This window comes from Bactrocera tryoni, chromosome 2, assembly GCF_016617805.1.
Source record: "Bactrocera tryoni isolate S06 chromosome 2, CSIRO_BtryS06_freeze2, whole genome shotgun sequence".
Classification (NCBI taxonomy): domain Eukaryota; kingdom Metazoa; phylum Arthropoda; class Insecta; order Diptera; family Tephritidae; genus Bactrocera; species Bactrocera tryoni.
Genome location: NC_052500.1, coordinates 45,626,570 through 45,653,833, shown reverse-complemented (window position 1 = coordinate 45,653,833; position 27,264 = coordinate 45,626,570). Strand labels below are relative to the sequence as shown.

At 36.4% G+C, this 27,264-nt stretch overlaps 1 protein-coding gene across 1 annotated transcript in view; it reads right to left on the bottom strand.

Moving 5' to 3' along the window:
* Positions 1–2,835: 2,835 nt before the first annotated feature.
* LOC120768253 (tyrosine-protein kinase Drl) overlaps positions 2,836–27,264 on the bottom strand; it is a 120,027-nt gene continuing 95,598 nt past the window's right edge. The window contains exons 2-4 of the mRNA XM_040094847.1: positions 6,897–8,253; positions 5,558–5,854; positions 2,836–5,438 (exon numbers count right to left, since the gene is read on the bottom strand). Of these exons, the coding sequence (XP_039950781.1) occupies positions 5,327–5,438; positions 5,558–5,854; positions 6,897–8,253 (1,766 nt within the window). The 3' untranslated portion in view covers positions 2,836–5,326. The remainder of the gene's footprint in view (positions 5,439–5,557; positions 5,855–6,896; positions 8,254–27,264) is intronic.

Sequence of the window (27,264 nt, the reverse complement as noted above, 5' to 3'; positions counted from 1 at the left end):
AGTATGTTTGGATGTATTTAATTATGAAGGCCAACTACGAAGAAATGCAATCGAAGACTTCTTCATGACTACAACTAAATGAGCTTTGATACGCGAGTGTGCACGCATGTCGTTACTAACCGAACTACTTGAATAAATTGAAGTCCAGTGACCTAATTTTAAGTATTGATGTACATTTCAGTTTTTTTTACTGGTAACATTGCGCATAAAGTTTGTAATAGATTTAATGTCTTTCACTATGTGTGTCAAGATGGAACAGAAAGTTAATGAGGCTGCACTTTAATAGTAGTAGGACCATATTTTCCTTGCTATAGCAAGCAATCGCTGAAAAGCCTTTGGTGAGATCGCATAAAAAACAAAACATCTCTATCCTTGTCTAACCTTAACTGGAACACTTTTAATATTACATTCAATCGTTTTGAAGTAATCTGACTTTAGTAGCCATCTGCAAAGCTAAACCCCGTTATGGTACGCAAAGCAAATATTCCGTAAACTCTCGCATTAGCAATTATTTCGTAGAATAGCTTCAGTGAGTTTCAGTTCTCCTTATCGCAATATTTCCCATTAATCAAAGTAATTTTTACGGACTATTGTCTTGTTTAAATTCTTCATTTAATATAAGTGGCATGGAGAGGTCAATCAGAACATCTGTGGTTGTCAACATACAAAACTCCTTTCTGCTGTCTCCATTCGATAGATCCTTTGAGAATGTTTCTCAACAGAACTTTAATATTCAACGAACTGTAATCACCACTTTCTTTTCTTGTTCCTTTCTTCACGCCACTTCTGTCATGACATTTATTTAGCATGTTCATCTGTTTCGATCCACAATTAAATAAAACAGCAATAATATGGGTTTAAAAAGTACTTGTTGTGTTTGAAATGTTATAAAAACTATTGAAACGAATACAAGAACAAGAAAGGCTAAGTTCGGATGTAACCGAAAATTTTACACTCTCGCAACTTGCAAGGATCAAAGCCTGAAAAACACCTCTAAATATTGGCAAAACTTTATATTTTACTAGGGACAGTATGCTTTTAAGGCAATAGTACACTGTTATTTAAAAACAATTTTTTTGGATAGCGTTAAGACTCTTATACATATATGTATGTATATGGTTCAATATGCCACTGCAAAAGTAAACCGATAGGGACAGCAAACGTCGCCATACTTTTTCCCGCTCTTTTGACATTTATCTTCAGTAACGTTTGCCATTTTATCATGAAAATGAGATATACGATCCAACTACGAGTCGAAACGATTAAAATTTACTACAGAAATTCGAAGTCAGTGGCCTCAACTTTAAGAGCGGGTTTTCAATAAGAGTGCTACAAAAGCTTTTTTTAAATAAACAAAAACGGTTTGGGATATCAATGAAATTTTTTATTCCTAGGAAAATACATTCGTACGTACTCTAAGAATTACCATTGCATTCCGAAAAATTACGGAATTAAATGATATGGACTTGGACAATATGTGGTTCCAACATGCGGCGCCACAAGCCACACACCAAATGTCACAATCGATTTATTGAAAACCAAATTTTTCCAACGTGATATCTCACGAAATGGCTCAGTCAATTGGCCGCCTCGGTCGTGCTATTCGACGCCGTTAGACTATTTCCTGTGGTGCTACGGCAAGTCTATGGTTTATGCCAACAAGTCAGTGACGATTGATGAACTTCGTACGAATATCGAACGTAAAATTGCAGCAGTATCGGCCGATTTATGTTTGAAAACTGTCGAAAATGTTGTAGCGCTCTTATTGGAAAACCCATTATATTGACCGAAAGATGAGGTATAAAATGAACCGGCAGTTTGGGGGTAAGGAAAGTGTTGACACGGTTTTAAGCACTTTTTGCACAAGTTACGGTTCGATTTGGACAATTTTTGGACATAACATGAAGAACCTTGAGGACACTATTTGTGTTAAATTTTTTTTTTGAAATTTTCATTGATATTTGATTTGTACACTGTAAAGTGAAGTGAAATTCAGAAGTTTCGTCTATTTTCACAGTGTTTAATAGAAATGTTTAGGTAACCTCACAAACCAAATTGGATTGAAATCGCTCAAGTAGTTCCTAAGGTACTGGATTTCGCCTTGAGTTGGGAGGTGCCGTGCTTATTGTCCATTGTCCTTGTCCACCATTTTGGTTGTGAAATTGAATGCTTGGGGTGCATTTATCCAATGATCTATCACACTTTCAGTAGTTTCCAACAAACCGTTATGTGGGAAGTGGTCGTGGTGGTCATTATTGAAACACATTATTCACAGACTTTGAAGAGGTGGTAAAATAACTTTTTTTCAGAAAGTTTGGTTGATATATCGTTAGGGGTTTAGAAGATTAAACCGTTTAAAGACGGATCACCCCCACTTAAAAAAAAAAATCTATCCCTTAGGTGTCTAGCTACTGAAATATTGTATACCATATTACAGGTTGTATCATAATTTAGTGCATAGTTATGGTGCATTAAAATTTTTCGTATAATGCCATTTTGTGGGCGTGGCAGTAGCTCGAATACGCCAATCTGCAATACCGGCGCCTTTGCGTTCCAGGGCACATACAAGTATGTAGCAAGTTTCATCAAGATAATTAAAATTTTACTCAATTTATCGTTTACACAGGCTCACCAACATACAGACAGTCACTTGGATTTCAACTAGACTCGTCATTCTGATCATTTATACATATATGAAATTTTGAAAAGATCCCTAATAAAGTCTTCTATTTTGGGTGTGAAAATAATTAAAGATTTGGATTCGCAAAAACTGCTATCAAAGGGTGGATTTACTTACCAAACACTTTTTAAACCAAATAAAATGGCAAATTTTAAAAATAATCGATTTTTGGACGTTTATTTCGTTTCAGTTAAAGTTCAGATTAGCAACTACAGGTTGAGAACTCGCTTACTGTAGGAAACGACAGTGTAAATTAAAACTAAAAAATATTGTATAAATATGAATGCAATACACGGGATAAGAGCTAGACCTGAGTGGGGGGAGAACAGTAACTAAATATACCTGTAAGTTTACATACTCGTATGTATATATACGTCTAGACTATATAGATTACAGTTAGGTGTGTGCACATTCATTTCATTTACAAATTATGCACTTAAGAATTATGGGCTTACGAGCTTATAGATATTAAGCTGTCATCACCTAACAACTTTCACATTTACATCAAATGCTTAAACACGGACCCCTACTTAAGTACTCACATACATACTATACATACATATATACACAGGTATATACATACTACTTAAAATTAAGGGTTTGTTGAACGCTGACCATTGTCGAGGACAACGAGTGTGATATATTCAACATTTTTTCTAAGTTTGTTTATTTAAAGCTTAATACACTTCAGCTTGCGGGACGAACAATTATACTTACTGTTTCCTGAAACTCATATTTGGCACTTCTGAGTTACCATTCGTTTATTATACAATTTGTTTCTCTTTTCATTAATAAATTTCTACGAATTTCGTTAAAATTTTAAAGCAATAAAACTTAAGTATACAAACATTCTGTCTTATCTCTTATCATCTACTTTTTACACACACGAATATATATTATATGTACATATATGTACTTGGATGTTATACATATGCACCTATGTATATACCTATAACGGATGTTTTTAGACGTGTGATTCAATGAGGAAATACATTTGTCGGAGTTGACCTTTTAGACAGATGTTACTCGATTTATAAATATGATAATGAACCGACTTACTCCGGAACAACGTTTGCAAATCGTGCAAATGTATTACCAAATTAATGATTCCGTTCACGCTACGCAAAAAATTGTTCAGCGATGAGGCACACTTTTGGTTGAATGGAATCACAATTGTCGCATTTGCAGAGATGATAATCCTCAAACTATTTTTGTGACAATCGATAAAAAAGTCACTCTATGGTCAGAGACTATATTTGATCCATGGTTCTTCAGAAATGAAACCAACCATAATATTCCAGACAATGGGGAATAGCTGTTTTGATTAATGACTTTTTCGTGCCTAAATTGTAGAATGTTGATGTGGACGACCTTTGGTTCCAACAAGACGAGATTTTACACCGCTGAACTATCTTTTTTGCGGGTTATGTGATGTCGTTTGACTAGGCAGATTAGCTCGAAACGATTGAAGCACAGTGGGGACAAATGGGCTCATTTCTCGAATTGATTAAAAAATAAAAATAAGAGCAAAAACTGATTTTGAGTTAAAGAATAAATGGAATAAGATCCATCGAAAATTTCTGAAGAAACTTTAAACAATACTTTAGGATTAATAGTTGACAAACCTAAACCTGACCTTGGAAACACAAACAACGGTAATACCGCCATAAGTTATTTTCTTACCCCGTAGAAAAGCCTTTTGAAATAACCTCAATAAATGAAAATTTAATAAATTAAATACATATACTCTTAATTGTAGTGTCTAATAGGTATGATCTCAATAACACGAAATTTAGACACTTGCACATAAAACAGCAACACTTTTGTTTAGGTCATATCCATCGTAAAATATTCTCCCGACTTTGTATAATTATTTCATACACGGACCAGAAATTATCGAAATAGCTCTTTTGCATATTGGCCAACAAAGAAGAAACAAAAAATCTATAAAACTATCGGGAATTTCATTGAAGAAAGTGTAAATGAAAGCATGATATTCTGAATTGTTCAGATCCCATTGTTTCAGGAATGCGAAGATTGCCAAAAAAAGATCATTTAAAATTTACCAAATCAGTCTGTTGACTCAATCATATGTGATGAATGTGGAATTAAGGGCAGTGATACTGATGAAGATGATGATGGTGTTGCTGAAGTACAAAAGTATCCTAGTGACAAATAAAGATGGCAACAGTATTGATAAATATTAAATAAAATCTTTTTGGTTGCTTTTTATTTTACATTTGCAACTTGTAAACCATTACTTATATTGAAAATAAAAAATTAAAAATTATCGAAGTAAAGCTTTCCTGAATTGATCTGCAAAAGTAGAGGTCACGGTCCCACTATGTGACGCCTTGGAAGAGAATATTCGATACGTTCTTGCTAACATACCACCTGCTTCAAAAGGTGGTAGAAAATTTTGCCTCTTGGCTGGAGTTTATTCGAGCCAGCCGCTGTATACATATAGGTGCATATACATATATGTACATATGTAAGAATATACCTATTTTTCACTTAATTAACTGTCTTTGGGTTCTTAGGGTCATAAAATGTTCATATGAAGAACTCTTCAATTCTATTTATATACAACGACGCCAATTTTTACATTATGAAGTCTACTTATGTATTCCAGTTTGCCTCGGAATCTTAGACATATCTTGTGATTTGCGTGTGGAACTCAGAAAGACATATTTGCAATTGGCTAAATGAGGGACGTTCAGTCGGTAATACTGCCCAGCAGTAGGCCATAATGGTGAATCTACGAAAAACAAAAAGAAAAATTCACAATAAATTTAACTTGTGTGACACTAAACATTAAGAATAACTTTTGAAAAATAATGAGAAATAAATGTTTCAAGGGACCAATCCTTCACTTACAATTCATCTGGACAGTTATAAGGTTGTGCCAGACGGTAGCCATCCTTCAAGTAATGCTCCATTTCATATGGGTCGATCTCGGCGTAAGGTAGTTTACCTAGTGTGCACATCTCCCACATTAGAACACCGAAGGACCACACATCGCTACCCTCGTTGTAGTGCTTCTTTTGTATAGTCTCAAGTGACATCCATTTAATGGGCCGATTTTCACCATCGCCTAAGCAGTTATAATCACCTGAGAATAGATCACGACTCAACGAACTATCGGTAAGTTTGACGCGCAGTTGGTCATCGATACTAATGAAGGAGAGAAGATGAAAGAAATTTGTTTGTTTACATTATTACGATAATTATTGTCTACTATACTAATACTCAAAGTGCTTAACAGGACCAGCAAAAATTTAAATTTATGTTTGTTTTACTGCTTTGATCTTACATAATGGGTTGTCAAAAAAGTCTTGCGGTATTTTTATTGAATTTTTTTTTTTATTGAAATAGAAATGAATTTTTGATGACTCATGCCCAGCTCTTGACCGATGCTACGGCTGCTACATACTATGCCGGTCTCTTTCGACCAATTCAGCGATTTTATCGCAATTTTCGACGACAGGCCTTCCGGAGAGTGGCGCATCTTCGACCACCTCTACACCAGAACGAAAACGTTGAGACCATCGTTGTGCGGTGGAAATGGAAACTGTATCGGGTCCATAAACTGTACAAATTTTATTGGGGGCTTGAGATGCATTTTTGCCTTTATCGGAGTAGTACTGTAAAATATGCCGTATTTTCCCTTTATTTTGCTCCATGTTTGCGACGTTATAACTCAAGAACGACTTAAAAGAAACGACAATCAATCAAACACGTGTAAGCGCGTGAAATGAGCTTTCCGATGCGACGAATAAAACTAGAACTACGCGCTTTCAGCGCCAACTAGCGAAAATACCGCAAGACTTTTTTGACAACCTATTATAAATATTCCCTATGGTGCACTGCTGTAAATGCTTAATGGGGTGAATATTGCAATATATGTACGTAATGTATTTTAGATCGAAGCTCCAAACTCGAAAATAGCTTTATGTTTATTATACGTATGCCGTTTCTAACTAATAAAATAGAGACGTTTCAGAAATGTTGAAACTTTTCAGTCCAGATTAAATCAACTAATTTAATTTCATATGTAGTTCTGAGTTAAGCTGTATATGGTATGTTGGAAAAATACATTAAAACTTCATAGAAATCTTTATGGTATTTACATACTTCTAACGATTACAAAAGTGTATACGTAAAGATAATATATGTGACAATAATTCTTCTTATTAGAATTTATGCAACTACTTACACACAGTTTCTGGCCGCAATATCCTTATGGATTACACCGTGATTATGTAAGTGTTCCACGGCGATTGCCAGTTGCGAGGACATTAGCACTGTCTGGATGGTGGTAACGCTTCTCGCATATGCCGGTTCTTGTAAGAACAGCTTCAAATTTCGTGTATTGTTGGCCGCTGGATAGAGCAAAAATGGTGTAGTAAAATCCTCGATTGTAACGCCTAAGACGGACAGTACGTTGGGATGTGCCGCATCGTATAGCATCATACCTTCTTGCAGCAAAAGCGACACTTGGATTTGACTGGCATGTTGAGCGACAGTTTTCACCAGTACCTCTTGGCTGTCATTGTAAGTACCCTTATATATGCGGCCATATGTGCCCTCTTGCACCAAACTTGATAATCGAACACGACACTTTTGTACAGTCAATTCACTCAGGCGACGATTGAACTCCTCCGGTTCCTGTTCGTACTCTCGGAAAGGTCGTGTGAGTGTTGCATAAGTGGGCGTGATAACAGAGGGACACACATAGATGGAATTGTGAGCTGTCGATGATATTGTAGGTAAGCGCTGAAAGCTCGATGTTTTAATCAGATGTACCCCGTGATTTTGCCGCTTCGTTGGTCCCTTAGCGCAGTAAGCAATTACAATTAGTGTAACGACCAGTATCAATGCCAGTATACCGCCAATTATGAGTGTGGTTACACCGCTAGTGGGTGGCGCAAGTGTCTCCTTTAGCATGGGATCAAAATCGTGCAAAATAGTGCCTGGACCGCTCAAACGACCATCGCCTAACAAATTTTCATCCATCGTATGCTGTTCATCACTACTGGTTGCATGTGGACTTATACCGTCCCCACCGAACTTTATCCCCTCGTTTTCGTGCACTACATGACCACCAGTAACATCTTCCAAAATACCCTCTATCGGTTGGTTAATATGTTTGTTCAAATTGCCAACACCACTACCGATATTCGCATGGCGTCCGTCTTCCTGCGGGCCTGCAAGACAAATTTTTTTGCGTTTGAACATCAAATCTGTTATGTTATTCGTCTTTCGGTCCAGTATTATTTCGATGGCGATGGTGACCTCAACTTCGGCGTCTCGTGTGCCAGAGCATTTCAAACTGACAGCGAAAGTTTGTGGCTCCAGCGGAATTTCGCCGATGCGTGAAATATTCAACATTGGCCGTGGCAGTACGAATGGCTCTGATGTAATAATGTTGACACTGTATGGGAGCGGATGATGGGCTAGACTCTGCCACGTAAAGGAGATCTCGTTGACGTTCGCCGGCACAGGAACGGCAAAATTAAGCGCATAATCGTTGACCTGACCATCGCGCACATAATACAACTCAGCCGAGACACCTGCAACAGAAGAGATAACGTTCACTATTAAAATTCTCGGCAATTTCGAATCAAGCTCGAAGCTGAGCGCGAAGTAGACGTATGCGTACGAATACAAGAAACAGTATGTGGAGGAGAGGATTTTGAATGCCTAAGTTTTTGTGCGACACTGCAAACTGAAAAGAGAAAGAGAGTGTACTTTATTTTAGTGGGCTATGTTGATAGCACTGACAGACCAATTAAGAAGTTGGCGATTAACAAAAAAATGTCAGATTGGTTGAAGCAGTGGCAATGTCGACGTAATTATGTGTTTGCAACGAGACCAGAAATTTCCATATTCAGCTCGTGGTTTGAAATAGGTACCGGATCATAATTTGATCATGGACAGGTGTGTAATTGTAGAAAGCTTATGCAAATGTATATACTCGTAACACATACTTATTTCTGTAGACCGGGGTAGTAGTCGCCAGTAAAGGCGTGATAACACCGTCACCAAATGACCATCATATATCGTCAAAGTGCTTTGGGCCTGTCAAATCTTATTAGACATTTAATTCTAGCCAATTCGTCCTGTTCAATTAACCGAATGAATATTTTGAGTTTTGCGCCAGACGAAATAATTAAATAATACAATAAATAAATTATAGATCGAATTGGTTTTGTTTAAACAGCATTCAAATACAAGAATGATAATACCATACATAAATAGAACTGTATAATATCGATTGCCGACGGTTACGAAGATCTACTAGATCTTTATATAGTACATAATACTATAATATTTCATGGACTTCCTAATATAACTTCATTAAATTAATTTCAATTTATTTCCTAAATCGAACAAAATTTGTGTTGCATGATTACATGGCTTTGTGCAATGTCTAATCGTTTTTAACATTTTGTGGCATTTTAAATCAACGTTTATTGTGCAAAAGCGCAATTGCGTTGGCCACAGATTAGCGACACGTATAACATTATGGTGTGAGTAAAGCCACTGCCACCTCCGTTTGCCAATATGTATATTGTTAACTCGATTTCAATTTGAGAAAATCCGCTACTAACTGACCAACGTCAGTAACCGTTGTTCCTGTGTGAGGTTACCAAGTCAAAGGCCGACGTTATGTGTGGTGCTGTGGTCTTTGTGGTTCACATAAAACATACCAAACGGCGGCCTTAACACCAGAAGCCACATTTTCTAAGCTCGTAACAACACTTCCCACATCGATGCCCACAATATTCTTTTCTATCGATCATCGTGGTGTGTGTGTAGGTCCTCTGTATTGTCCAGCATGAATATTGGCGTTCGTGGTGAACGCAATTTGTTGGCGACATTTTCAGACTCACACACATACTATATGTACATGCACGCACATAAATACAAAATGTCTGTTGGTTAGTGTGGCTATGTCCGCACATTATCATACCAACACTATTGCTTGGGTTTTTGTTTTCGTTTTTCTCTTGTTTCGTCGTTTGATTATACGCGTTAGCATTGCATTGGAATCCTTTGTTGGGTACCCAACAACTGATAATTACATGACCGCATGGTCCCTTGTAACGACAAGAGCATCATCAACGACAGCTGGTCAACAAAAGCTTTGAAACGACCTCGAATTGATATGCTTGTGTTGTGAAAAAAATATCTGTGTATGTGTTTTTTATTACCCGATCACACAAGTGGGCATATACGTATGTGGCTAGAAATGTTAGTTAACAACCAGCAAGGATCTCATTCATGGCAAAATACGTCAATGGTTTCACATGTTCACCAAAACAAAATATGCAAAATATGATTGTTGACGTCAAAATACCCTTCAAGATTTTTATTTAAAAGAATTTTTAAAAATAATGTAGTAGATTTTGGCTTTATTTTCGAATCCTAGGGCTCTAAGATGTCCGATTTCTTCCGTCTAGTTCACCTAAATATTTTGAACGATTTTGTAGTATATTTTAAACCTAACGATTGTTCGTAAATATATTATAACTTTCAGATTGGTGTAACCGATACGTCCAAACTCTTGTTGGCTTAATGGATTTGGACTTGAAATTTTTGATATATTGCTGAAAAGTTTTACCTGTGTTCACTGGCATTTATCTTGGTTGTATTTTAAAAATTGTAGACGTTTTTAAACCAGCCCATCAGAGTTTTTATTCATTTTTCTAATTCTACCTTTGATCCATACTTTTCCTCTTAACGTGACTGTGCTCAATCGCATATAGTAGTACTTAGCCCATGAAAACTTCTGGCTTATTATTGACTACATTTTCGATGTTGTTGATTAAAACTTACATAATTGGTGTAAAATAGTCAGTATATTGGTTAGGGGCTCATTATTCACTACATGGTTGATGATTTTACGAAAGTTAGTTGACAGCTATGTATATACTACTATATATGTATACTCTTTCGTGAAGATGTATTGTTAAATCAAAAAACAAAACCTTGGCATACCATACATATGTATATGATACAGTCGTTCGATCTAAAAAATCTGTTCAGATATTGTAGCATTGCTTTGGGCAGTAATCTATGCGAAATCGCTATTTTATTTAATAAACATATTTAGCACACAAGACCACAATTTCGATCTTTCAGTTTGTATGGCAGCTGTATGTTATAATAATGACAAATAAGCAGCTCCTTGGAAAGAAAAAAACGTGTGCAAAATTTCAGAGCAATGCCTCGAAAACAAGGATAGGCGTCTAAATCGGCATCATTAGTATACATAAAAGTACATGTATACATATACTTTAGAGGGTCCCAATGTTTCCTTCTGGGTGTTTCAAACTTCTTGACAAACTTAACCTGCCTTTTCAGAATATAGCAATAGCCTAAAAATGAAGCACCCTCCACCCTTACACACATCAATTTACGACAAATACACAGCTACCAGCTATAAGCTGCTAATGAAGTGATGTTTGAGCAGTTATTGAATTTTGAAAAATTTCTCCTGTCAACTTGAATTAGAGAGTAAAAATTAAAAAAATAAAAGGAAGTGAACGCAAAGTTAGAGTATTAATTTAGACGTGAATAGAGATAGAGACACTTCAAAGAAAACAAATTACAATTGCATATATGAAATTGCGGTATGTGAGAGTGCGCAATAACCGTTTAGTAATTGAAATCTTTATCTGTGCAATACGATTAATGTAACAGTTGTAATGAAATCAAATTGAATGTCTTTCATGTTCGCATCTCGGTTCCTTTGTTTTCACTGCACGTGTTACCTGACACAACATTCCTTATAAAGGCACAAAATAGCACCTTGTTGTTGCAAAGCTATAGGCAACAGCCCCTAAGTTACGCTACGAAATTCTTGTTAATATATTGGGAAAATTACGAAACTAAAACATACCACATAAAATAAGCAATGGTTAAAGCAGGAAGAAAAAATTGCAAATCTGACTCCTCTGCATATTTCTATTGTTTTTACTGATAATATGCCCAAACGCTCCGCCGCCTACGATACGCCTTTATGGCCGAATTCGCCCAATCAAGTATCGTAGCTTGCAAACGGTCGCTTGTGCACATCACCGTTAATGCGTGTACACATTGAACAGATTCATATGGACAAATACTAGTGAGTGCGGAGCCTCCGCTGCTTTTGGGCGCTGAAATGAAAAAGGCAGCCGCCTCGAAAGAAAGAATAACATTTTCGCAATCGCTGCCAATTTCGCATTATTGCAAATGCGGCTATTCCTACCAGCAAAAACAAGTAAAGTAACAATAATAGCAGCAATAATGGCTAACCAACCGACAAAGAAACAGCAACAATAGCAATAACATTCGAAACCGCTGCTACTACATTGATTCCTAAGCTGCGCATTCAGCATTTTTGCGTCTTTGGCATTTCGCTATTCCATTTTACACTACTTTCCTTCTTCTTAAATATTAAAGCCGCAAAATTTTTGATAAGAATAAGAAATTTAAATTCAAAGAAATAGAATGTTGACCTTATTTTTGAGAATTTGCATATTTATGCAAAGCACGTTATTTACTAGGATACCATAACATTGTTTTACTTTAATAGATTAATATGTTTAAAACGTAGTGAATAATTTTTTTCTAAATCTTTCTGTATCCATCAATACTAAACTGAATAGAGTTAAAAATGTTTATGCTATCACATCAATATAAATTAATGAAATCTTTAGACGAGCTTCACACATTTGAATCTAATATATCGGAGAGTAGGGTATTGCATATATTTATTACTCAAGGAAGAAGCCCGCAGACAGACCACAGGGGATAGGATACATACCGGGAGTTGGGGGAAGCGAGACGCATTTGAAGACAGAAAAAGAGAGTAGCCGAAATGACTGAGTATGATCGAAAATTCTACGAAAAAATGCGGCGACTAACAGAAGGTTTTAAGACCGGAGCATACTCTTGTAGAACCCCCAGAGTTCATATAGTAACCGATGCTCAGAGCATAGTAAAATTATAGAGGAAACACGTCTCTAGTTAATGGCAGTGAAAGCATAATACCAGGAGATGTCGATGACGATGGAGTAGACGTTCCAACATCACATATAAGATTCTATCGAGCGAATTGTGAGAGAGACTGATGAAAATGAGTCTGATGGTGAACGAGAGCAAGACAAAATATCTCCTGTCGACAAATAAACTCGTCACTATCAAAACGTCACTATTGACAGTCATGACTTCGAAGTCGTAGATAGTTTCGTCTATCTTGGAACAAATATTAACACCAACAACAATGTCAGCCTCAAAACCCAACACTACTACAGGTACTACTTCGAACTGAGTAGGCAATTCAGAAGTAGAAATAAAGGTTCTGCGGAAGATTTATGGTCGTTTGGGTATTGGCAACGGCGAATATCGCATTCGATGGAACGATGAGCTATACGAGTTATATGACGACATTGACATAGTGTAGCGATTTAAGAGACAGCTACTGCGATGACTAGATCATGTCATCCGTATGATCGAAAACACTCCAGCTCTGAAAGTATTCGATGCAGTACCCGTGGGGGGAAGCACAGAAAAGGAGGACCTCCTCTCCGTTGGACTAGATTGAGAAGGACCTTGCTACGCTTGGATTTCCACTTGGGTGTCTACGCCAGTAAAGAAGAATATTGCAGAAGGGCGGAAACGGACCGTTGGCTGGATATGTTGCCACTACTATAAGTGCGATAACTCAATAAGTACATGATTCAGAGACATTAAATTTTACACTTGAGATGGTAAAACCCGGTAACAAGCGCTCGTATCACTACACATTCTTAAAAATAATATATAAGGGTTTATATCAAATTTGGTGCGCAGAATTACCTGAAAATTTGTATTTCACTCTGCAAAATCCACATGATTCTTTCACTTTTAATACAAAATACATGTGAGATATACATATGTACTACGAGTATTGACATTCAAAGATAATCTTTCTTTGATAACAATGTGCTCTTGTTTCAGAAAACGATACAATCGGCTCAATACTTTCCTCGACTTTTGCGGTCTATCTATATGAATAATAATTATGTTTTAATGCCGGAAAGAGTAAAATCGGGTCAATAGTATCCCTAGCCACTATACACCCAATATAAGAACTTCAAACTTATACCGAATATATCGGTCCAAATGTAATCTTTGGGTACCGTACAATACAGGATGTACAATTCATTAGTTCAATAAATTACTTTTACTCCCACATACTTACTGCATATAATGATTTTGTTATTGTTACAGGTTTAATACCAAATATGTTGATAAGTGTTCAAGTTGTCTTTAAAAAAATGCCTTCTCAGGTATACTTCAGCAATAAAAACCATTATTGCAATCAGTCCAGTCCGGACGATGGACGTGGCTCCTCAAACTTTTAGGTAAAATCACATATCTCGAGACCCGACTGACCGATTTCGACTAAATTTGGGACGAGACATTCCTCTCACGTTCTTATGTATATCACATTACAAAAATGAGCAACCAAGCCTACTTCTCAAATAGCACAATATTAAATTACACTTGATTCGTTCACTTTCCAGTACATAAATCACGAAGCAATTGATACGAGTATAACGAGGTTAAACTTTGCACAGATAATTCCTTTAAAGTATGCCACCTTTTGACCAGACATGTGGACTCCAGTATCTATAGTTGACTTTTGACCGACGATATCGGTCAATGTATGGGATAAATTTGAGAAGAAGATTAAAATTGAGAGAATACCCTCTCCTGATAATAGTATATCTGTGTATTAAAAATGGGTTGAATCACGTCAATACTACCCCCTACTCCCATATTATCCTGAAGGAATTTCTCGGACTTTAATTCTTGCAAGTTGCAGGAGTATAAAACTTTCCGTTCCACCCAAACTTAGCTCTTTCTTACTTGTTTTTACTCTATAATTTTGTCAGTAGGTACCTTCAAATATGCCTGCTAAATTGCGAATCGAACATCCCTAATGCGCTACTATTTATAGTTGTTTAATTTAGTTTTGCCACAACGTGACGCAGCCATTACAACCAGGCAGCAAACATATTGCTCGTTTGTGTGGTAATAAGAGCATTCGTAGAAGCAACAAAAACAATGCCGTAGCAGTACGAGTTAAGCAATTTCCAAACTGCTTTATTGAAAATTGTATGACTTTCGTCACTGGTATCTGCATATATGTAACTGAGGAATCGCAACCGGCAACAAAATTGAAAACAGGAGACACTTTCATACTGTTGTAAGACATTGTATTCGCATGCTGATGGTGTGATAGCAAACAAATGGTCCTTTGATCCTTCCTTGCGCATCCAGTATTTGACAGACAGAAACATCAATCACAAATACGACGCAAGTGCACAAATTTGCTGAGCATAGCAAAGTACAAATCAAATAAAGCAAATTGAATATGTGCAAGAAGCCAAACAACAGGAGTAGTGTGCAAGAGGTGGACAAATGCGCCTATGGTGTACGTGAAGCAAGATGCTGGATTGGAGACGATGATGTATCTACGAATTTCAGCGAGTTCGATAGCTAAGTCAATGGTCAGGACGACTCGACGAATATCCTTCGACATACTGTCAACGACTTAGCGGGGTTACGTCAGTATGCGCTTGTATTCGTGTTTGCGCGCATTCATCAACAAGCGTATGTCAATTTGTGTGAGATGAAAATCAAAATATCTTGATAAACGAATTATATCTTGTTCGAGCTGGATCATCTATCTATGTATGTACATTCATAAAGTGTGCACCGATGTCATTGCCAGCAATCGAATGATTTAACTTCGCAAGCGACGAAGCGAAAGCGCCAAAGTGCCTACTGCTGCAGGAAGTGCCCCACCATCAACAGTTATAACAACAGCAACAATGACAACGGTGGCACACCGTTTGCCTTACGAAAATAAAATTAAGTTTTATTTGTAACATTTCTACAATGAATATACCGTTAAACATTTTCTTCTTATGTTTTGTATTTTTTCTAGTGTTCCTCTATTATTGCAGTCGACATCCGTTGACTGCTGATTTCTTATTTTATTGCAATTGTTCGGCCCAGCCATTTATTCTCTTTTCGATTATATTATTTTATTCCATTTTACTCGTATTTACTTTACGATTTTTCGATTTCGATGAACATTCCGTTTTGAAAAGGTATACATTTACATATGTACAGATGTTTGTACCCATGTATAGTTAAGTATGTATGTTCAGTTTGATATGTTCATTTGTTAGTATGTATCGGAGTAGCGTGTTCATCAGTTGTTGTGACTACTCATTTCAATCACTTCTTCACAAATACGATTTATTAAATTTCTTCACTAATATTTATTCACTACAAATTATATTTGAACTTTTAGTTTTGAAATTGTTGTTTTTTTACTATACCCATTTTTACCGACAAGAAAATGGGTCCAAATTCTAGGTGTATTTTAAATTATGTTGTAGTTTCATAGAAGGCACCGCACGAACTCACAATCGACGTCGTCTTCGTATCCGAAATTAGTGGAAACGATGTAAAATTGGTTTTATAATCCACCGCATTCTCTGGAACTGACCTAGCCGCTTTTTTGCTGTCCTCAGAACTCAAGAACATGTTTGGCCGGAATGAGAACTATCTTCAAAGTAAAAGCAGTCCATACCACAAAAATAGTAAAGAAAAGTTTGAAGATTGATATTATATGGATATGAAATTAAGGAGGCAACAATTAACTTATGAATAAAATTTTGTCAAATACTTTTTTTTAACATACGAATATTTTAACCATTATCAGACATATACCCTGCTGTTTTATGTTCAGTCTAAAAAATCTATGTATGCGTATTTATAATTATGCATATAAAATTTGAAAAACCACCTCGCAGCTGTTTTGTGGAGGTAATGAATTATCTTTAGAGAAACGGAAAAGGAAATTTGTCCTGTCAGCTCATAAATGGCATCTGTGTGAGCACGTAAAATGCTAATAACAAGGAGAAATAAATATGGAATTGCAGCAACAGTGACGAAACGGTAATTCAATAAAACGCTCTTACTCAGGACTACCCTGTCTGCACAGCACTTTATATGCGTTCGGCATTTGCACGTAAATAAATGTTAAGCAACGGCAAAATGAATAATGACATTCAATTATGAATAAATTTTCAGCATCAGATAAAACAGAAACAAAACATAGCACATACATACATATAAACACATCCATAATACTTACGTATGTACGAACGCAGAGTCACTCAAACCACAAACAATCAATTGCCGATGTGTGCTGATGAGAACCAAGAAATGTCGTTAAGGACTTGATGCGCCTAAAAGACAGCAACCACCAGCCGCCGAACAGCTACGCCGCAGATGTCAATTGAAGTGCTGATGCGGAAAAGTGAAGATAAAAAATTAACCTCTGCATTGGCATCCGCAACAACAGAACCAATCATACGGTGAGAGGGAGGAGTTTTTGGGGAAGACATGTCGGTAAGTGACAGTGAAGCATCGAAAGTTACTGAATCGGCTGATAGCCCAGGGAAACTGAGGAAGACAAATCAGTGCAGGTGCGACAAATGCCTGAAATGTCAGACATTGTTGGATGCCTGAATGTCAGCACTCAACACCAAATTAAGTGACGTTGCTGCATGTGCTAGTGCTTGGGTCGTAGTCGTTTGTGGGCTGTTACTCTGCCAAGAGAACATGCTGCTTTTGCTGCTCGCTTGCTTTCATATTGTCAGCATGTTTGTGGCGGCCGGCAACGTCAGACACGGGAAAATTTTAAAAAAATTGCAAAAATAAAAAGTCCAAGACACCAATGTGTGCTGCATGATGCCAATGAGCGCGTCACTGTGTTAAAACGGCTCGAATGCTCTTGGCTACGACCAGTAGCGCGCTGCCGTTGCAGCACAGCAAAATTGATGACACCCATAAACGTTGAGGCAATAGGGCAAATAGTGGCAGGATGAGGATGAGTCGAGACTGCGCCAATGTTAAATCATAATGTTGAAGGTATAGAATCCATGTTGCTCAACTAAAGTGCTGCAACTGCCCAACTACCGTTTCTTTCCCCACGTACTAAGCGTTGTACAATGCACAGCGCGTTGTATCGACATCATAATAAATGAAGTACTGGGAAATAAAAAAAATTGCATTGACAAGAGATATGATAGGATACAGACAAAGATAAAATTGCGGAAAATCAACCCTTAATAGTAATAGTAAGCACATAGGTTGTGGAAGCAAAGTGGGGTTAAGCGCAAATATTTACGACCGGAAAGTAATGGAGTGAAATATAGTGTTCCCAAGTAGGGAAAAAAATTAATTGTCATACGAAGGGAGCTGATGGACCTCCCTTTATTATGGCAATTAACACTATTACTAACTACTATATACTTTTTCACACTTACCAATCATTGTATCAAGGAAGGCACTTGAAAATAAATTTGTTTTCACCAAATTTCAATAGATTTTTCTAATTTTGCAACATATTAATACATAGTGTAATAGTTTTGTTCACCTAACGGTTATATGTATGTATAACCCAAAAGTAATCGAGATTGATATATATGTGATATATATATAAATGACTAGAATGACGAGACGAGTTGTCTGTCCGTTCGTCCTTTCAAGGTGTTACTTGAGCAAAAATTTAAATATCTTGATGAAAATTGGTATGCGTGCTCTTCCAGAAAAAAAATTACAAGTTCGTCATTGTCACGCTCACAAAACGCCATTAACCGAAAACCTATAAAACTCTAATTTGGCACAGGGGATTGCAGTAGCAAGGAGCACTTGTGGCCGAAAAAATTTTAAAAAGTGAGAGTGGCCCCTCCTCTAAGTTTAATATATACATATATATCCTAAACCAATAAAGCAAAAATAACTAAACTCGCCTAGCGCAAATATATATAGGAACTCTGTGACAGTGTAAAAATGGATGAAATCGGATGATAACCCCGCTCACTCCCCATATAAGGGTACTGTTAAAAACTACTAAGAAGTCGATAAATTAATAACTAAATACGCCAGAGACATAAATGTTACCCTCGAAATGAGGGCAGCCGTGGCCAAAATTGGACGACGGGTGTGGCACCGCCCACTTTAAGGTGAAAACACATATTTTTGTTTGTATATAAATTAATTCCAGTAACGAGATTAAACATTAGAGGATGCCACCTTATGGCTAAAAATTGTCCAAATCCAACAGAAACTGTGTAAGCCCATTGGTACCGAATATTTAGACCCCTATACCTATAGTTGTCTTTTTATTGAAAATATTGGACAATGTGTCAGATTTATAATTGAAATTTAGAAAGAATCCTTTCCTGATAGTAGTACGTCTGTGTGTTACAAATGGGTGAATCAGGTCAATACTTCCCTTAGCCCCCATTATACCTAATAGTTATAAATATTTTCGAACTTCCGGAGGACTTTCTCAGAGTTAGGCATTTTTGAGAGAAGGGTATGGCTTAACAACTTAAAACGCTGTGAAAAGTATTTCAACGACTTGAAAATATGACCAAAGAACTGAGAGCAGGTAAACATAAAACTTTGCATATAATGCGGAATTTGAATGATTGTTTTGACTCAATTGACTCCATAATGTGGACCTCCTATGGTGGTTACAGTCACGTATTATTTCGAGCTGAATTTCCCATTACTGCAGTTCGAGTGCATCTACAGAGAGTTGTTTAATTATGTTGTACTAAGATAGAAAAGTCTCTGTAAATTAAAAAAACTCATTTGAATGTAAAGCAGCCTTTTCTCTAATTTTATTAAAGATGAATGTAATAAAAATATTACGACTTAAAACTAATTAGAAATAAATATGCTTTTCATAAACACATAAACTTTGTATTTATTTATATGAGTATACATATATATTATTTATCCGAACTGTTGCAGTAGGGAAGTTTTTTTCCAAAAAGACGAGAAAAAGTTTGTCTCCCAATATAAGCAATTTAATCCGTCTTGTTAACAAAATATAAAAAAAAAACAAAAGATACAAAAGAAATATGCGAAAGAAAGCTAATTATTATGTTGATACAAAGACAAAATAAATCCAAACCCGAATTCTTTATTTGAGAATATATTTCACATTCCCAACTCTGTTATTTGTAACAAAAACAACAATACATTTCAGATATAATAATTTGGTATTAAGAAAAACGCCAGAAGAAAATACAGAAATAATTAACTGCATCCTCAAAACTTACGAACAACAAAAAGTGACAAAATTAAAATTGTCAGAGAGAGGAACTTCCTAATAAAATAAAAATTCCGAGAGTTCTCCTATATACTTGTACACAAAGTAAACACACGCTGGCATATGCTGACACGTACCTCCGTTAATTAACAGCAAAAATGATCATAATATAATTTAACAACAAGTAAGACAAATTCTTGGCTCCAACAAAGTGTTATGCGGAAGAACCTCGACAGCACCAACAAAACCAACATTTTCACACCCTGGGCATTGACATTGGGACATGAGCACACAAACAGCAATAGGAACAGTAAAAGTACAAAACAAAAATAATAACAACAGCAAAAAGTTTACTGTACTTAAAAACTTTAAATGTGTTGAAAGAAAAATACGAGCGCACTCATCCTAAGCACAAACTTAAATGTATGTGCATTTATAAATAAACGAAAGGGTGACGCTAAGAAGATGCCGCCCCTACTACAGGGCAACAATGTACTTACAAAATATGATTTCCTTTATTATTGAGACAAAGTGCACACCACTGCGTACATACATACATAACTGTTGTTGAGTAGAATTCATAAAGTTAATTAATTGCAATAATCCATTTTATTCCATTATATACATATTTCTAATAATTTGTATGTGCAGCTCTGCAATATTAAAAAACACATCACGAAATGGTTCGATTTCGGCCATTAAAGATTTTGCTGAAATTTCAAAAGATTTTTCAAAAGAGAAATTCTATTATAATGACCGCAAAAATTTGCCTTAAACCATCAACAATTCATTTTTATCATAATAATAATTTCATCTACCCTCGGCAAGCTTACACATTCAGATAGTGTGCAGACTATTTCCTACAACTTTTGTGATAACCAACAACACAATTATTTATTATATTACTAGTACTGTAGAAAAAATATTTATCAAAAATATAAATAATTGTATCTTTAATTATGAACAATTAAATACACACTTACCAAAGAGATTGTATATCTATTCAAATGTTATACAAAAAAATCTTAATTCTCCCTCAATATTAAAGGGCATATAAAATCGGGAATTCTTCATTTAAATCTCCCGCTTATATGGAAGACAGATACATTTTTTTTCTGGAACTGTCCACTGTTCCACTGTCCTTAATTATGATGCCAAAAATTAGCGCGATCTGTCAACGAATGTGTTTATGCTGTCTTTTAATTCGCTGAACTATGTCAATGTCGTGGCTAACGCGTAAAAGACCATAAATCTTTCACAGAACCTTTTTCTCGAAAAAACCTAAGGCCGACTTCTCAAATGTTGTCATCGTCCATGCCTCTGTACCATATAGCAGGACGGGAATATGGGTGACTTATAGAGTTTAGTTTTTGTTCGTCGAGATATGACTTTACTTCTCAATTGCCTACTCAGTCCAAAGTAGCACCTGTTGGCAAGAGTTATCTTGCGTTGGATTTCGAGGCTGACATTATTGTTGCTATTAATGCTGGTTCCAAGATAGACGAAATGGAGGAAAGAGGATGGTGTCATGTGTAGAGGTTCACGCAACTAAGGAAACTTCTCTGATTGCCATTCAATTGGGAGTGGCCAGAAATGATTCTTTTGCATATGGCTCGAGCAGCTACCGGCTTCCGGTCTTTGATCAAGTATCCTCTGGGTAGTCAGAAAACATCCGTTTGAAGTCGAGCTAAAGTAAGAAGGCGAAACATCCCCTCCACAAAGTAGTGCGCTAGGCTTAGGTCCCGCCAGGTAAGAAACACCACCAATGAAAAGTAGAAAACAGCCTCGGAAGAAAATGGAATAGGTATAGACTTCGTTAGAAACTCCCATATTATTATAAATTAACAGATGCTAACGTACTGCAATAAAAAACATTTACGAACCCTTAAACAACATGAGTTGAGTACAGAAATATATATTAGATGAAATATTTGCTGCTTACTTGCTTGTTAGCTCATCGCTCAATTTAAATAATGCAAAAAACTTATTTGGTCTTTGATGAAGCTCTTTTGCGAAATGTTGCGGACGACTGCAATCAGCGAACTTTTTTCACTCATTATTGTCAATTACCACGCAATCAACGAACACATAATCCTTTATACTCTATGTACCCTCCCCATTATTTTCGTACTTCGGCGTCACTAAGACTGTCAATCGCTGTTTTCACCACCACCAAATCCTCCTACTTGGCTTTAACTCGCACTATTACTCTTCGCAACCGCTTCTTAAGTTTTCATTTTACGGTTTCAATGCAATCATTCCTCTTTTGTCAGTCGTCTGTGTTTCAATCTTTCTTTTCTGAATTACAAAAAGTTAACATGTCTGCTTCAAATAAGCCTATAAAAATTTACGATAAATGACGCGCACCGCCATAGAATTACAATTACCCAACCAATGACTTTTCCGTCACTCCTCACTCCCCAGTCCCACGTCTCATCCACTGAGGCTTAAAAGTATCAAGCAACGCTCCCAATGAGGATGGTCTGTCCCGTCTGAATGTATGCACATAAGCATGTGTCTCTGATTTTTTGAAAGTATTGCGTTAGTTATTGCAAGGGACAATGCACTAAATTGCCGAAATGGATTGAGAGTTCTTTGTAAAAAGTGGCAGGCAATGCGGAGCGCTCTTAAAGCATAATATATCTTATATATGAATTATCCGCTTATACTTGTATGTATGCTGTTATGTAACACGCCATGCGCCTATGTGGCGCCACTGTAGTAGTATTGGTTATCGTAGAGCGCGAACGCTTGTGAGCTTTGGCGAATGAATGGCTTGGAAAAGGAGTAAAAAAATGGGCTAAGCGCCCGAAACTATGCCACAAAATTGACGATATCAGCGCGAAAATATGCTTTTTCGGATTTAAGTACACGCTTGTATACGAATGTGTACAGTTGTATGCCTACAGATCCATGTCAATATGTACGTGTATTATTAGATGTTATTTTTCGTTAAAAAAGTATACAGAAGTTAGACTCACGTAAGCTAGTATGTAGGTATGGATGTTGTCTTATTTTTCATTATATTCATTGTTCGCATTTTCTTTAACAAATTCTAATGTATTTCAAAAACAGCGGATGTTCTTTTCGCTTGGTAATCTGAAAACTTGGTTGATAGACACCTCTTAGAAAGGTTCTCCAAGTATGAGCTCTTAGTTGTAACGGGAAGGTCCTCCGTCTAACGGTTTTCTATTTTTGTCTTATTATCAGACAGATGTAAAAAAACGTGAGGAAAAATTAAAAAAAAAAACGTTAATTACAGTTTTATTTATCAACATTTTCTCATGATTCTAGTAGAGGCGATAACCATTCACGTACTTTTTGAGAATAAATTGAGTTTTTGTGTTTCAGATGATCAAAACATGAGAAATCGTGTCCGGCAGTGAAAAAACGCATCTCATTCACCCAGCCATTTCTCCGACAGATGTCATCAAAAAATTTCGAAAAAATTTGTTTATACACTCCACGATATACCTCATGATATGTGAAAAAAGTTCTATTGTAGAATAAATATTTCTTAAAAAAAAATGTCAAAAAACAGGCCAGATTACCCTACTGACCCTTTACGTATTGAATATTATTTTTCTGTAATAAAACGGAATGAAATTTTTTTTTCTTGAATATATAGTAATTTGGTTGAAAAAGTAAATTCTATAGTACATTTAAAACATCACCTATGTTGGCGCATATTTTCCTGTTAAAAAAAGGCTAGAAATTGGTGACTACAGTACCTGTTTTATTGACTGAATATTAGAACTTATGATAAGTTTATTCAAAAACACAGTATGTATAATTCATTGCACCGATATTTAATAAAAAATGTGAAATAATTTCATTGACGTGAGAAAAAACTCGAAATGCTTCGTACTTTGGCTTGGCTCAGCTAAACTGAAACACCCGCTTTTTTAGTAAAGTTTTTAATTGAATTTCGAATTTTATGTGTTTTTGTATACCAATTAAAAAATACAGTAGAATTTATAGAATTTTCACAAAAACTTTACGATTCGTCTACTATGTAGAAATCATGCTTATAACATATTTTTTTTTTATATTTATGACCTGGCTAAGATTCCTATATATGTCAGCTTTATACGTTTTGTTTTTGTCATATCTGTTTAGAGCTTATATCTCGTGTGGATCCTACCTCTTCCATGCCCGGTGACTATGTGGGGATAGTATAACAGGTTTTTAGTATCCAATAATTTTCAATTGCATTATATTACTGCTTATATTTTTATGGAGATATTATGCTTGTTTACAATTCTTTTTCATTTCACCACAAACATATGCGTTTATGTTGTATACTTGCATATGTACATATGTCTTTCTGGGGCACATATATTTTGTGCCATTGAACATATTGACACTACACCTACGCCAAAAAACTGAACTATAATTTAAAATGTCTATCACAACCTATAAAGCACCGAGGAAAGGCAGGGTGACATTTTGCTTCGCATCCATGAATTTATTCCCACATGTATGGTAAACACATAATATGTATGAATGAGCATATGTGAGTCGTTGTCTACTCGTACACCTCCTATTTTGAGAAACAAAAATTTGCAGAAAAGGATTCGCCTCCAGTTTATGGCAGCAAATTTTTTGTTGTCTTTGCTGTTTTAGTTAAGCATACCCTTCTGTATTTAGTGCTGGTGTCGCCTATTTATGTTTTCTTGACTTGCTTTTCCTTGTATTATTTTGCCATAAATTTTTGTATGCGAATTGAATTCACAAATCTATTCACAGTAGGTCGTTTATTCTTTCAACGACCGCAAGTAACACTGTGTAGCCTTCCTGCTTGCGTTTCGGCCGCCTCATGGCTGCCAATTCATCTTTGTTGTTTGCTACCCACTGCCAATGGCCGGCGGGCCGGCTGACTGGTGAGGCCCGCACAGCCCATAAATCCCAAAATGTCTTTTGACACATGAATATGTGAAGCATTAATACTGCCAGACGACATTATTTTATTATCATTGCAAATGGGTGGGCATTGGAGTCAATGTTGCACGACAGTGGTTTCGGCATTGAAGATAGCAAACAATTGCTGCGTTTCAGCCCTAAAAATAAAATATATTATGTATGTTTATATGCAAATGTGTATATATTAAGTCAGAACTGCATACCCATACATACAAGTGTGGCAGCAAGAAATTTTCGGATAGCCGATGAGCTGAGAATGAATTGAATCTGGAGTTAGTAGCTTTAACTTCCGCTGCCCAAAGTATCATAAAAAGAAGCGTAACATGGAAAGCCACTGCGTGTTCGATTATTTTTCAAGTTTTTTCATTTGTCTCTTCTTCTAGCTGCTGTCGTATGTTTGCGAGAAAAGGGTTTCCTTAATTTGTTGTTGTAATTTTTGTTAGTTTTATGACTTTTGTTGTTATACGCCGGAACTAATGGTATTTTTCTTCAAGACTATTAATGTTTGTATTGTTTTTGTCGTTGTTTGGCTGCAGTCTGCAAATTCATTCATACGCATTTAGCATATTGAATGTGATTATTAGCTGTTCCTTGCGTCGTAACTACTTGTATGTTGGCAGAATTTTTATTATTATGCAAATAATATACAAATGTGTAATTTAACGAATATACTAAATTAACAGCGAAAACATACCCCTTGATTAAACCATTCTACTTAAAAAAAAAACAATCAGATCATTGCCACCCCACAAAATGGCATAAATTTAAAAATGGCTAAGAGCCATTACATGCTTATAATTCGTTATAACCAGTGGTGTTAAGAAGTGGGATCTGTGGTTTCAAATTAAACTAAAGCGCCAAAAACAAATAGCTCCTCCACTATTATTATTAAAGTTTCCTGAACGGGAAACGATGAGAACTTCCCGTCGACACTAATAGGCAGAGCGAATCCTAGCAAAGAAATCCCTTGCACAATGAAACGGTAGGAACTCTGCCCGAAAAACCCAGCCAAGGGAGAACAGAGCAGCGCAATGCTGCAGCAGCAAGCCACTTCAACGATGTGGCCACACAAAGCTGCCATAGACGGCAACTTCACCTCACCGAGCACAGTGGAGATTGACGTCAGATTGTTGAATTTAGTTTTAGGCTATATACTCGACAATCCAATCCATTAGGGGCTACAGGGTCATCAAGTGCGCGGATCAAGTTTCCTTAAATTTCATACCATTGAAGGCTTCAAATTGAAGTTTATACCTGCCAATGATATCCCAAATAGACCTCGTAGTTGTGCTCGAGACATTTGGTTACTAGGCGAAAAACTCTTGAGATATATCAAGCTACAAAATAACTCTATATCGGGCTTAGATGACTGGCAGCTGGTCAAGGATGTGAACTATTAGCGAGGAGTTGAAAGGGGCTCTATCAAAGGCTGATGATATCAGCTTCAGTATCCGCAAGGCCAGATTAAAGAACTTCCAAAGGGACAAAGCGGCTGATGAAGCTACGGAAGAGCTCGATGATAACAAGCAGTTGCTAAGGAAGGTGGGGATAAAAGAGCATGTGTAAGAAACTCAGATTACTGTAGATAAATATGAAGACCTAAAAAAGTGCTGTAGCTGACAACCCTCTTAAGAGAGCATTGGGTCAAATACGACCCGATAAAAGGGTTAAATAACTGAAACTAAACATCTTTTACAAGAAAGAAAGATATAAACACATACCTTTGTACTAACTACAGCACAGCTGATAACATAGCTTGAAGGGTGAAACAGAACAGAGATAACTTCTGTTTGGTGTCGTCATACATGATCCGCGACAGGGACGTGCCACCTGTATCACTAGTTATACTAACAGAGAAAAACAGAGAGAGGATCTCCATATGAGGAAGCACCAACACAAAAACCGGGAGTAAGGCACTATATGTAATATATGGACTTTATCCATATAACCTTTTCCGCCTTGCTACTGTGCCCGAAGTAATAAACGTAATTGGAAAGTCACAACATCACAAATAATACAGAATGTCTGCCTTTCTTCACACAGAAGAAGCTTTAACAATATAGAATGGTAGCGCAAAAATGAAACCAAAGAGCTAGGTTACAATCTCTTATGATAGTGCCTCAAATTGGCGCATCCAGCGCTAACTGAGCTCGAAGTATTATAGCAAACTCCTTCCTACATACGTATCTTAAGCTATATCAACACATTTGTTTAGGGCAAATATTTTCGCGACTAGTGCCTAATTAAAATTTTCGGTTTGCTTTATACTGATAAGTAGATAACTATACTCTCGCAACAATGTTGCTAAGGAGAGTATTATAGTTTTGTTCACATAACGGTTGTTTGTAAGTCTTAAAACTAAAAGAGTCAGATATAGGGTTATATATACCAAAGTGATCAGGGTGACGAGTAGAGTCGAAATCCCGTCTGTCCGTCCGTCCGTCTGTCCGTCCGTCCGTCCGTGCAAGCTGTAACT